This window comes from Panthera uncia, chromosome D2 (genome assembly GCF_023721935.1).
Source record: "Panthera uncia isolate 11264 chromosome D2, Puncia_PCG_1.0, whole genome shotgun sequence".
Taxonomy (NCBI): Eukaryota; Metazoa; Chordata; class Mammalia; order Carnivora; family Felidae; genus Panthera; species Panthera uncia.
In genome coordinates, this window is record NC_064818.1 from 70,271,529 (window position 1) to 70,286,193 (window position 14,665).

Below are 14,665 nucleotides of genomic sequence, written 5' to 3' on the forward strand. Positions count from 1 at the left end.
TTCACACTTGTAGAAACACACCTGCTGATCTAATGTTAGCACTCTCTCTGGTATTGGTGGCTGGAAAAGGAAATAAAACTACTGAGCCATATCAAGACTTCATTATAAAAAAAATCATGGTAGTTACCTTTTAACCTCAAATCCAAGTATTATTTATATCCACCATATATATCTTCATAAAGAAGAAAACAGAAAAATGGGTATTGCATCGCAAAATAAACTATAAAATTAGGCAGAGAGCCCAGGCAACAGCTAAACATCTGAGATTATTGTTAATAAATATGACTCTGGGTCAAAAACATACCTGTTTTTAAAAAGGCCCACAAATCAATAATAGGAAATAATTTTATCTTCTATTCATTTGAGAATATTTAGAAGTATCTGCTACATGCCAGGCACTGGGTTTATGGTAGTGAACCAAACAGAATTTCTGTCCCCATAAAGGTTACAGCCTATGTGGAGATAAATGTGAAATACACAATCATGCCAATGAATCCATAATTACAAATTGTGTTAGGTGCTATGGACCAGGAGACAGTGCTGTGAAAGAGAGTTGAAATAATACTGATCTACAACTGCTAAGCTTAATGTCATTGTAAGGGAGTAACAAAATGGTGATCATTCAGATGCTCTTTCCTCGGTTCTCATGCCGCCATGTCTCTGTCCTGCTCGACAGCTGAATAGTCCCCACCTTGCCTCCTCAGCTTCTGGAAACGCTCCCCACTGGTGTTCTGTGGCCTATCTCAGGTACCCACGTAGAATTTACTTACAGATAATGGATGTAGAGCACCCCTCTGTTCTTGGTCTGCCTCATCTGCTTCTAAATATAGGTGGGCATCCCCCAGGTTTGATCCTTTAGCCAACTTCTCATCCGGCTCCATCCTGTCCCTCGAGGGTTGTGCCCTCGTCACTCACAGGGGAGCTAATTCCTGACCGACCCTGGGTCTCCAGCCAACACTGCTCACCTGTTGAACACTAGCATCGCAACCTGAATCTGCTGCTCTCCCCCTTCCCCCTCTCCCTGTTACCACCACCTACTCCCCCACTGTTACTGTGAAGTTCGTTGGCTTCAGAGTGGCTCAAGTTTGAAATCCCAGAGTTGCTTTCCTTCTTGTCTCTTTCTCCCATTTTACATCCAAATAATCATGAAGCTCTTTTAGATTTTGCCCCTGTGGCAGATAGAACATCCGTCTCCTTCTGGCCGTTCTTCCTGTCTCCAGTTTTCTTCTGGGCACTGGCGCCTCTCACTGGACTCCTGCCAAAAGAGAGCACGATTCTAATCACATCACCGTCTTCCTTGTAAACCTTTGCCGACTTTTCATTGCCTGTTCAAGTGAGTCCAGACATTTACCCTGGGGTGTGAGGTCCTCCTCCACCTTGCCAGAGCCTAGCTGCACAGCCCCACCGGCGAGCCGGGGGCCCTTGAGTTGTCATTTTTAACTTCTTGGACCCTCTGTTTTCCCATCTGTAAAATAAGGGAGATGACCACATGGTATGTCTTCATGATTTTTGCCCGGCTTGGAATTCCACGTGTATGTTTCTCCCTATGATTCCGTGAGCGTGTGTGTTATCCGTCCCACTCACCGTTGTTCCTTGTGCTTGAAATGCCCTCTCCTGCTCAGCTGCCAGTTTCCAAAACCCAGTTCAGAAGCCAGTTCCTCTACCACGAAGACTTTGGTTCCCTCCATGCAAACATGACATCACTCTCCTTGAAATCCCTTGGAATTTCCTGGTTCAGTTCTTCACTGCCTCCTAGTGGGTGTCACTAGGGTGTTGTGAACTTTTCTTCACTTTCTCCCCAGGTAGTAAGCTCTCTGTGGGCAGGGGCTATGTCTTATTTTGTCTTTGAATCCCCAGCAGCTAATAAGTTCTTGGTACTTAGTAGTTGCTTGATAAATACTTAACTCATTAATAAAGTTTAATTACCTTTAAATGATAGAACTTCACCAAAAAAATGTGGAGAATATATATATATACATATGTATATATATATATGTATATATATATGTATATATATATATATGTATATATGTATATGTATATATGTATATGTATATATGTATATGTATATGTGTGTGTATATATATATATATATATATATGTGCTACAAATGTAAAATTTACTGGTTATAATTTTACTTTCAGGCCCATAATTTTTGATAGACTGGATTTTATGTATTTATGATTCATGTAGGATTCAAGTACATGTCTTAGAGACTAAAATCAAGCTCAGCATTGTACCTTTGATGGAAAATATCTTTTGGGGCACCTGGTTGGCTCTCTCTCTCTCTCTCTTTCAAAATAAATAAACTTAAAAAAGAAAAATATATATTAAAACTTATTTGCTTAGATTTAAGTTTCAAGGAAAATCCGAATATTAGGGAAAATGATACAAAAAATAAGGCAATTTATATTTCCAATGTAGCATATACTAAACCTATCATAAACTTATTCTATTTTTATTATTTGAATGTTGATTTCTTTCTTGTGTAATAATTTTTACATTTTATTTAAGCTTAAAAGAGCACAACTAGGTTCCACCCTTTATGACCAGAAAAAGAACTCTGAATCTTATAGAATATTGTCTACATATTATAGTTAGGACACATAACCTTACAAAATGTATATGGAAAATAAAAAGTATCAATTGCTGTTGTAGGTGTTATTATTAACACGTACCATTTGTTTTGAATCTGTTCTATGTTCATTACGATTCTTTGAATTATCATCACCCAGTAAAGTATATCATCACTTTTCTTTCAAAGATGAGAAAAATAAACCTATGGGGCAGGGGGAAGTTAAGTCACCTTCCTACAACCACATAGCCAATAACTTATTGAGCCAGAATTTAGTTTTTTAATGTTTATTTATTTATTTTTGAGAGGGAGGGAGGGAGGGTGAGCATGAGCAGGGGAGGGGCAGAGAAGGAGGGAGACAGAGAATCCCTCGGTGCTGTCAGTGCAGAGCCCAGTGCGATCCCCACATGAGATCATGACCTGAGGCAAAATCAAGAGTTGGACACTTAACCCACTGAGCCACCCAGGTGCCGCAAGCCAGAATTTAAAACCAGAAAATCTCACACCATAAGGTTCTTCCCAAATTTTTTTTTCCATGTGGATAGTGAGGAGTGGGGGTGGTTATGGTCAAATACCATTAGCTCTGTCCTTTTTGGGATAGTATAAGCTTTTTCTTTCACTGCCTAGTGTCTCTGTGAAGTGACATGGCCACGATCCTTCCATTTGAGATTTTAATTTTTTTCTTTGTGCCATCGTTAACAGAGAGAAGTTGACTAATGTGCCAAGGCAACAAAGAAAAAAGAATAGGACAAGAAACTTGAAGAATAGTGAACATGGCTAATTAAAAATACTGTAAAGTGAGTAAAACACTCCCTCTAGAAGTTAACTCAAACACTTTCAGGATAGAAACAAACTCACATGAAAACTCAGAATTTATGGATATGAAAAATGAGACCTCCAGCACTGAAAGAGTGGCCAACATATTTTTCTTTGCTTTTTCTTTTCTTCACCTGCCACTCTGTTCAGGTATTTCTACAATTGATTGGCAAATAAATACTGTGGTCAAAGAGAAAAATAGAAAAAAAGTAAGCAACTCAACAAATCAACTTACAAAGCCAAAGGGGAAAAATCAAGATTTGTCTGGAATCAGTAAGCTGTCTTCAAAGCAACAAAATGAAATAAGAATTTGTGGGTATGAATAAAATCTAAAGCCTAAATCAGCCCCCTAGTATTATGATGGCTGACACCATGTTACACTGATAGCTGATTTAATCTTCCAATTAGTAAGATATTTCACTTTCAGTTGGCCATGAATTAAGTAGTCCTGCTTTATTACATACATGTAGGGGAATTTAGCAGAAGGTCACCTCCTGCCTTTAGTAAGGATAGATGGGTAATCCGGAGTGTCAGAGAATTTTAGAATTTTTGGAACTTCAGAAATTGGACTTAGATTTGTCTAGTTCATAGTTCAATGGGGACTGGAACCAAGGTCTACGGATCTCCCATGGAGGGAGAAAATTTAGCCCTCCCTCCTGTTTATTATGCCACAGTGTAAAACCTGACAAGAAGAGATAACAATAATAATCCCCTTGTTGCCAGGAAGCAGCATTGCACACCTTTTGCCACCAAGGCCCAGAAATGGCAGACAGAAATGAATTCCCTAGATCCAAAAAGGAAAATTAAAGGGCTTGAGAAAATATGTCTGCTTACTAGCAGACTGATAAAATGCTAAGAAAATGTGGGTCAAGGGCCCTGGGAATTTCTTCTTTTCATATAAACATTTTTCTGGTGACCACTTCAAAGGGCCAGTGGTTCCTTAGCAAATCCATTTGGAAGGAGTGTATTCAAGTTTTGATAAAAATTCCAGGGGCGCCTGGGTGGCTCGGTCGGTTGAGCGTCCGACTTCGGCTCAGGTCACGATCTCGCGGTCTGTGGGTTCGAGCCCCGCGTCGGGCTCTGGGCTGACAGCTCGGAGCCTGGAGCCTGCTTCCGATTCTGTGTCTCCCTCTCTCTCTGCCCCTCCCCTGCTCACGCTCTGTCTCTCTCTGTCTCAAAAATAAATAAAAACGTTAAAAAAATTTTAAAAAAAATTCCATGTTACACTGATAGCTTATTTAATCTGCTACCATTTACTGTAAAATCGTGTCACAGAACCTACCAAAGGCATCGTTGGGTGTGAAAAATCCTTCATTCTTAATGAAAAGCCCAGGAAGGAGCAAGTACCCAAGGAAGCAGTGTTGTAATTCTACAAAAGGTAAACGCTGATTATAACAACATTAACTACTTAAGGCCAGAACCATCTTTCTCTAAGGACTTTTAGGGAAAGAGTTAATGGCCCTCTGAAAAGTATATAATTTGCCTCCTTTTATCCACATTATTGTTTGCAGATGAACGTAGCCCATGTGAGTTAGGTCTATATCCATAACTGATGGACATCCATAACTAACGGGCATCCAATCAGATGGCCATGCAGATAAAGCACTGGCAAAACTTAAGAGAGAGCTCATCCTCTTCCTTAAGAGTAAGACTCCAAAGAAGGAGTTTGAGGAGTTCTACTCGGTCCCCAGAATGATCTCAGAAGCTTTGGAGGAATAAACGAATTCTTGCCCCATGAACCTGCTGTCTGACACAATTTGAACTGAACCTTGAAGGCCCTAGAAGTCTGGATGCAGTGACCATACATTCAGTTCCACTTATTCAACAAACCAGGCAAAGATCATCAGATCAATAACATGACTCTGCCATCTGCTTCCCCCTTGCTCACCATCTTAATGAAAAATGACTCCTTAAGTGTTCTGGGAGGCAATTAGCCCTGAATGTAGAGCTGTGATGGGGAGAAGTTGCATCACATTTGTATTCAAAACTTTACTGGTAAAATGTAAAGGAAACTGTTGTCCATATTAATAGACACATAAAATGTATAAATGGGGTAATTTGGTATTACTCTATTTATGCATACTATTATACAATTGCAAAAACACAGAGATAGGAAGGGCACTGAAATGACATCTGGCTCATCCAACTGCTTGTGGCCACAGCTGGTGACCCTGCCCACAATCATCTTGGACAGACAGTTTCTAAAGACTTTTCCAAAAGGCATGCCCATAATTTCTGGGACTAATTCGTTCTGTTATTTAACTGGCTTCACTGCGATTTGATCCCATTTTCTTCTGTTCTCTTTTTTTGTTGTTGTTCTCATCCTTCCAGAAATAGAGAACAGCTGATAGTGCTCCTCATAATAATCCATCACGTGGTAGAAGGCAGTTTTGAAATCACCTCCCAGGTCAGGCTCAACACCCTGCTCCCAGTCCTTCTGTCTGTGCTGTCCAGCCTGTGTCTTCCAGCTTGGGTCACCTCGTGGCTCTGAGAATGTACTTCAACCTTCCCAAGTATCATTGACTCAATAATCATGGAATAGAAAGAGATTCTAAAGGTGGTTCTGTCCCTTTGTTTGAAAGATGAGGAAACTGAAGTTCACCTGAAGAGACTTCTTGGAGCCCACCATTCTAGAACCCAGGGGGCTTTCTCTGGCTTCAGTCTCATTGTCTCGGTGCTGACATCTCTTTTAAAACCAGCTGCCCTGTCCTGCTGGTTACTTCCCCCACGCAGTTCAATAGGACGACTCTGGCTCTTCAGACCCTTTCTGCCATTCTGCATTTTGTATTTATACCTACTGTTTTCCTTGCACAAGAAAAGGGACCAGTTCATTTCAGTTAATGTCTCTGATGTTTCAAGGTCATTTTTGAAGTTTATCCCATTATTTTAAGCTCCATTCTCATGCCCTATGCCCTGTTTGTGTTATCTGCAAATATGGGATTTTAGGGAGATATAAAATACTTCACACTGCTGGATTCTAAAGTGATTTTTAAAATACACTTTGAAATTATGGACACACCACACCCCTGTCCTATGCATGTTCTAGTCCCTCTGCCTGGACTGCCCTCCAACACACAACACTTACACCTTCCTTTCCAACAAGAGAATGTCACTTCAGGGGTCACCTCCTCTGTGAAACTTGTTTCCATCCTCAGTTCACTCCTTTGGTTTTTATTTACTACTATCACATTTTTATTACAGTGTCTCTGTTTTACCCAGAGAAGCTAAGGGCAAGGGTTTTACCCCCTTATTTATCGTTATATCTCCAGGGCCTAAGTGGTGCCTAGAACGTAATAGAAACTCAATACGTGTACTTAATTATTTTACTCCTTTCTCTTACTCATCTGTCCTTACTGGTGCTAACTTCCCCGAGTCTGGGTCTTAAGCTAGCTGTGATTTCATATTTTCAACAGCATTTTTCCCATGTACTTTTAATAGATACCTTACTATAAATTAGTTCTATATGTTTGTCAGTTTTTAAAAATGAAAAAAAAAACCCTCCCTAATTTCTGGCCTAATTTTTGGCTTATGAAATAGAATAAAAAATTGCACTGAGGTTAAAACAATGGATCCTTCGTTGCTGACTAGGACTATTGTGTCAGCCCCATTCTAAAGGACAATTTGTCACAAGTCATTTTAGTCATTTTGCAATATGTGATTTTTTTCTACATTTAACAGGATTCTTTGGGTCTTTTGATATTTTTTTTCCATACATAAAAATCACTGTGATGATTTGGTCATTTCTAAGATCATTGTTTGACCATTTCTGAGACCATCCTCTTCTCTTTTCTTAAAAATGAGTGTTTCAAAGTGTTCTCTTCATTTTGGGTGATATAAGCAGGATCTGAGTCTGTACTCCTTGTCTTAGTGGTCTAGGCATGAGTCACCAGACCTTGCTTCTGCTGCTTAGACCATCATCCTTTTATAGCTGTTGTTTTAAGATTGAGATTTTTTCAAAAGTTTTGAATCTCTCTATTTTAATATTTGTTACCAGCCTTTTCTCTTACATGCAAAAACAAGTCAGTCTTTTTAAACCTGTCTTATGCTTAGTGCATTCCAGATCATGTTCTATTTCGCTTTATATTCCAGGAGTCACTTTCGTCTTTGCGTTATTAGTGTTTTTCACTTTCTCCAACACATCGGAATCATCCGTGTTCCGTAGTCTTCTTAGGTGACTTATACTCTTGTCAGGGCACTCCAAATGCCATTTCAGCTCTTTGTACAGCTCTTTTCTGCCCATCTGAGCTTTCCCTCAACTTCCTTTTCCATCTGCATTACAAGTATTTCTAAGAAACTCAAATTAAAACATACTGAGATATCATTTCTCACCTATCATGTTGGTGAAAATTTAAAAAGTACGACAACACATTGCTGGTGACAATGCAAACTGGAGCAGTCCTGTTGGAGGGGAATTTGCCAATAAATACACTTGCCCTCTTTTGACCCAGAGATTCCACTCATAGGAATAGACCCTAAAATATACCTCCAGAAATATGAAAATATATGGGCATGGCTATTCATTTCAGCATTGTTTGTAATCACATGATATGGGAGACAACTTAAATGAGCACACAGAGGGAAGTAATAAAATAAATTATGGTTTATCCACAAATGGAGTACAGTGCATCTGTAAATATAAGATGAGGGGGCACCTGGGTTGCTCAGTCAGTCAAGTGTCCAGTGCTTGATTTCGGCTCAGGTCGTGATCTCAACGGCTGTGGGATCAGGCCTCACGTTGGGCTCTGTGCTGTCAGCACAGAGCCTGCTTGGGATTCTCTGTCTCCCTCTCTCTCTTCCTCTCCCTTCACTTGCACACACGCTCTCTCTCAAAGTGAGTAAATAAACATTAAGAAAAAAGATGAGGAATATCTCTATGAACTGGTAAGAAATTATTTCCAGGATATATTAATAAGTGAGAAACATAAAGTGCAAAGGAATATCTAGAATATAGAAGAATATGTCTTTCATATAAGAAATAAGGAAATTAAAAAATATATATACAGATATCTACTCAATTTTGCAGAAGATTACAAGAAAGATAAGTGAGATGGCTTACCTAAAGGGAGTGGGGTGGAAATGGAATATGAAAATGGGGGAATCGAATCAGGAATGAGGCGGGGAGTGATGCTTGTTTGAGTATACCTTTTTATATACTGCTAGAAACATTGTAGTGTTTCACATACCCATATTTGGTCATACATAAAGAAATAAAATCAGGATGTGGGGAACCTAAAATGGAATGCAGTCCATAAAAACTGAACCTAAATGTATTTCAAGTGAATAGCATACCTGCACTGAATGGATAGGAAAGAAAAAAGCAGCCTAAGTAACTTTGCAAAGTAATGTTGTGACCGTATACTGTAAGGCTAAAAGCAAACATAGCTATGTGTAAACATCGTATTATAGTTAGCACATTTGAGTCTTTGGAAATGGGAGGGGCGTGGGTTAGCAACGCTGACACTACTTTACGTCTCTGCTAGAGTTGAACAAATAGGTAAACTGCATTGTGGATAATGAGAACTGGGTTTCTCATTGTCAGAGAAAAAGAAGATACCCCTATGAGGAAAGTGAGCAGAGTAGGATGAGTTCTATGGTCCTAGACTGGAATTAGAAGCAAGAACTTATTCACATACATGCAGATATATGTGGAAATACAGATGGGGGGCTGGTTAGTGTACATGTCCTCTGAGAGGCCTGGAAGCAAAGGTAACCTCGGTAGCAATGAACACTCTTAGTACTCATATCTTGGTTTCTTAACAGCATTCTCCAGTAAAAAGAGTGAGATATTTTTGGAGAAATGGTTGACTCCAAGGGGGAAAGGAAAATGCAAGAGGAGCTCGGGACATTTTACGGCTCCAGTGTTCAAAAGTAAATTTTCAAAAAATCTTGAAAAGATGTTGAAAAGACACAGGCGCCGACCTGAAGGAGCAACCATACCCCAAAGCTGGAACAATATTAACAGAATAAATACATATACATATTGGATATGTATATCCATATAAGTACATATAGCATATTGGACTACGACTGAAAGAATAAATTAAATGTCTATGCGTCCATACTAACATAGATATAAAATTGAATAAATTAATAAGTGGCAGAGAAAGGGCAGCTCTTCCTCACAGTAGAATTCTAGTTAGTGATTATATAAAGAATAAGCGAAATGGAAAAGTCATCTTAGACAAATACCACAGTAGTAATTATTGCAGGCAAGAACCATTGATGGGCTCTAAAATTAATGGGAGAAAATGTAATGTAAAATAGCACATTCGCAAAGCCTCAAAGTATCCTCCCACAAGACATTTATTAATTACAAGGGGGGAAATAATAAGTTTACAGTAGAAAATGTAGCAGACATGACCTTATCCAAATGATCAAGGTTATAATATCACCAGTAATAAAACATAAAGGAATTGTACACCCCTGATATGTTGCCCTAGAAGACCAAACATCACTTCTGTTCTTGTTAAGTGCATGAGACCAATGTAATTATAAGAAAAGATCAGAACAAATCCAAATTGAGGAACAGTCTACAAAACACACTGACAAAAACTCTTCAAAAGTGTTAAGGTCATGAAAGACAAAGAAGGACTGAGGTATTAACATTAATTAGAGGCTAATGACATCTACATGCAATCAGATCCTGAATTAAAACCTGGAGCAGAAATAAAACATTAGTGGGAAAACTTGTGAAATTCAAGTAAGGCCTGTAGATGACTCAATAGTATTATATTAATGTTTATTTTCTGGTTTGATAATTCTACTGTGATGGTATAAAATCGTATTAGGGGAAGCCAGGTAAAAGGCAAATGAGAACTCTGTGCTCCTTTGTAACTTTTCTGTAAGTCTAAAATTATTTCAAAGTGAAAAGTTAATAAAAGGTATTTTTCAGGACTCTTCTGCATATGGATCATAGACTACAAGCTATATTACATGCTGCTGTTGCAATTTGGATATCTGTCCTGGTGACTTGAGTTTGGGGCTCAAATTTTGAAAGCACTGTTTTCTGTGTTTGTGGTCTCCCACAGTCAGCAACCACATGGACTTTCTGTGTCTCGGTTTCAGCTGCTCAGGGGAATGACTGTCACAGTCTTTGAAGCTCTTCCTCAGAGTTTCCAAGGTGAACCTTAAATATACCACTGAGATATACTTAGATATACCTTAGCTTATATTTAGGTATACTTAGATATACTTAGATAAACCTTAGATACACCTTAGTATATATTTAGGCCTACCATCCCAAACACGCCTCCAAACTTGGTGAAAAACCATCCAGCCATTATTACGTGATATGTTAACATACAAATAAAAACATATATCTTAACTCAAAATAACAACATCAGATATAGCCACAATTTACTGAGCGTCTGTCATGTATAGCCACTATCCCAGGTGCTTTATGTATATTAAACCATTTAATTTTCTTACTATAACCCATGGGAGAAATTATCTCTGTTTTACAGCTAAAGAAACCAAGCTTCAGAAAGGTTATTTTACTTGCTGAAAATATTCTACTTGCTTAGGATTTGGAGTAAGCAAGTTGTAGAGCGATTTTAAATCCTGGTCTCTGTGACCCATATGCTGAGCCATTTTATTGTTGAAGTCTCTGTGGCCACCTCTGCCAGGCCACTTGTTTACATATTAAAGACACTGAAAATGAGCAAATCTTATGAATGCCTTGGTGCTATCCTCTTGAATTTCTCCCTTGATTCCTGAACTACATGTTCATTTTTATTTTGTCTATTGGAATGCTGTAGTTTGTGGATTTTTTTTCTCATTCTGCCTTTCATCTTTAAATCATATTTAGTGTATGAATTAGAAAATGTAGGACTCCTTTTTCTTAAGTTTATGTATTTATTTTGTGACAGAGGGAGAGCAAACACAAGGGAGGGGCAGAGAGAGAGAGGAAGAGAGAGAATCCTGAGCAGATCAGGCTCCACATTGTCAGCGAGGAACCCGATGCAGGGCTCGAACTCATGAACCATGAGATCATGACCTGAGCTGAAATCAAAAATCAAGACACTTAAGCAGCTGAGCTACCCAGGCACTCCAGAAAGTGCAGGGCCTCTAACACAACCTGAAAAGCAAGGCTAATAAAAGCTTAAAACAAGATGACACACATTTACTTAATTATTTACACTGACAATGTTTTACCATATGTTTTTGTTAAAAATTTGAAAATGTGTAAAGAAATTAATAATCCCAAGACCATGAAAAAGCTAAGAAGCTCTTTCTATTAAAAATATTCTTAAATATGTTGACCCAGACATGTTGTACTGAACATGTAGGGGGTGAGCCCCTAATGGAAATATTATTTTCTTTATTGATGTTTCTCAGTTTAGAAAATATATTCAGCAGGATGTTCAAATGTCCAAAAATGAGCAAAGATACACACACACTACTACACACACACACACACACACACACACTCACAAAATATAGGATTTATTGGGTATTTACTATGAGTCGGTTGCTGTAATATTTTTGTATTGCCTCATTTAATATTATAATAACCCTGTAAGTTAGATCCTACTATTCGTATTTAGCAAGCAAGAAAAACTGAGGTTCAAAAACGTGTAATAGCTGATAGATTCAGGATTTCAGCCCCCCTCCCCACTTTTTTTTTTTCTGACTCTAACGTGTGTGCCTTTAATCCCTATACTGTAATGTTTCCCTGGCAGGAAAATATTAGAAACAGCATGGAAAAGTACGAAGGGAAAAAGGCACTTACATGAAATGTGTTAAGCTTACATCTAATTTACTCTATTTTGTGATTTGAAAAAGAAATAAAAGTAGAGCAGAAAGAAAGAAGGGATTTTAAAGAGTGATTCAGAGATCAAACATTATTTTATCTTTTGTCCCAGAGCACTTCAGATTCAAACCCAAGGCTTCGCTGCTGCTGATGCGCGTCCATCGCTGTGTCTGGTAATTGGTAAATTTACATCATATGTGTCACCAGCAGCTTAAGAAAGGCACAGATGTCAGTTTGGGAAATCCTGGGAATTTCAGGCTTGCTCGGACTAATTGGTCCAATCGATAAAATGCTAATGAAAAAAATAAATCCAAACCTTTACCATAGTAACCCTGAGTTCTGACCACAAAGATTAATATAACTGCCTTTCTGAAATCCCTATATTTTCACATAGGAAAAAAATATATATATGTTTTTTTTTTCCTTTAAAAATATATTCTTTTAAAAAATTAAAACATATTTGTGTATTTAAAATTATTACTATGTTAACCTGGCGCTGTAAAGATCACCAGAAATTCTAATTGCAAATGTTAGCTGTTGAATAAAAGTGAATTCCACTGTTACATTTTCTTAGAACAGCAGAATTCCACGTGTCACCTGTTGGCTTCAAAGTCATCTTGATAACACATCTCGGAATTTCAAGCAAGTAGCTAACTGCTTAAGCATTAACATCTCTAATGTCTTACAATCAGAGGAAGCTTCCATTTTTTCACACCATCTTTATTAGCAAAAGAATGGTAGGAGACAAGGTCAAAGCCCACTTACTGGAAGCGACAGCCTGGTAGGCTGCCTAGGGTTCCTGATTGGTTTTTTGCTCCCTGCACTGGCCATCTTTCCTCTCTTTCAATCTCATGATCATTAGCATAACAGGATCAGACAACTAGAGTTCATCTTGTTCAGCCCCCTGCCTTGTGCAGTCTCCATCTCATATTTTTAAACATATCCACAGAATGAGACTACACAGGTTCTCACTGTAATAATTTCCAGATCTTAATTTCCTTTTAGTATTTGGAATGTTGCCACTGCATGATTGATTTTTATACAAACAAACTAGAGCTTATACACTGTATTGCTTGCTGCCCCCTTCAAGGCTATTACCTCGGAAGGTTAAATATACTTATTCGAGTATATATTCCTAAACCACTCATTACACTAAACATTATTTATCCGTCTGCCTCCCTAGCTAGACTTGAGCTCCATGCAAGCAAAGACCATCTTTCCTTATCAGTGTTCTCTGGGTCCAGTACAGTGGCTGACACAAGAGGTCCATACTGAGTAAATGAATGCATGCATTCATATGTTCTATCCCTATATTTTTATACATACGAAAACAGAAGCCCTAAAGAAGGTGTAAGCTTTGCCCAATGTCACATAGCTGATTATTGGCAGAACCAGCATGGGACCCCAAGTCTCCTATCTCCCAGGCTAGTTGGTTTCACACCCTATTGATATTGCTCAAAATAAGTTTTGGTTTCTTCTTTCAAATTGCTCTCAAAGCACATAGTATATTCTCTTTAATATACTTGGTGGTAAATCTTTATTCTGTTGAGTGGTAGCTTTGATATTTGGAATCATCCTAATGTTACCAGGAGCCTCTGTGATCTGACCTCAAGTCAACTTTCTTAACCTACCACCACCTGCAGACCCTTCACTCACAGGAAGAGAATACTCACTATTTGTCATGCACAGCCCGATGTTCCCAGCTCTGTAGGCCTTTGCTTAAACTGTGCCCTCAGACAAGAATGGCCCTCCTCTTCCACTCCTCAAATGTCCCAATTCTACTCATCTTGGTTCATGTTTTTTCCAAAACAAGGATTTGAGTAGTCATGGCAGAGGGAGGAAGCAGGTGAGCATTTATTGAGTCAATGTTTCCATATTTTAATATCATTTTATTTCACTAAATAGAAGGCAGAAGGTATACAGAAACTTGGTGTTAAGTAAAAAAAAAAAAAAAAAAAAGAGGAAAAGCCAATGAGTGTCACAATCTGTATAATGCATTGCAAATGTCTGTGAAGGTATGCCTAAGGATACTCCAGCCTAGTTTCAACCTGTAGAATTGAAAGCCCCATTATGGGAGCATTATCAGAGTCAGGCTTCAGAGCAATCTGCTTAAAAATATGCACTGAGATGATTCGACTGTTTATACTTCTAGTAGCCAGGATTCCCCAACCTTTGTGGGAAAGAGCTACCTGAGATTGGTACCCAGGTGTTGGCATATGTGTGTGCACGTATGAACGCACACTCTCTTGCACACAGGTGCTGAGGACTAGGGAGATGGAGAAAGGTGCAGGGGAACTGGGATATTTCTTCCAGAAAGGGAGGCCTCATCTCTCTTCTGCTGCCCACCTCCTCCCACCTCTCACAACTATCACACACACAAATGTCTGCCAACTCTTCTCCCTGAAGCTCTTGGGTAGTTGTTTTATCGGCCAGTTTTATGATTATACAGTTAATTTCCATTTTAAAAAATTGAGAAAAGAGAAAGCAAAATCTTATAAATCAGAGATAACTAACAAAAGACA

At 38.6% G+C, this 14,665-nt stretch overlaps 1 protein-coding gene across 7 annotated transcripts in view; it reads left to right on the top strand.

Annotated features, from left to right (window-relative positions):
- ATRNL1 (attractin like 1) overlaps positions 1 to 14,665 on the top strand; it is a 765,177-nt gene that overhangs the window by 660,553 nt on the left and 89,959 nt on the right. Inside the window, exon 30 of one of the 7 annotated variants that reach the window (XM_049645840.1) lies at positions 3,278 to 3,707. The exons of the other annotated variants lie outside the window; for them this stretch is intronic. Within the exon in view, the coding sequence (XP_049501797.1) occupies positions 3,278 to 3,288 (11 nt within the window). The 3' untranslated portion in view covers positions 3,289 to 3,707. Of the gene's footprint in view, positions 1 to 3,277; positions 3,708 to 14,665 lie in introns of those variants that run through there. 7 annotated transcript variants of the gene reach the window in all.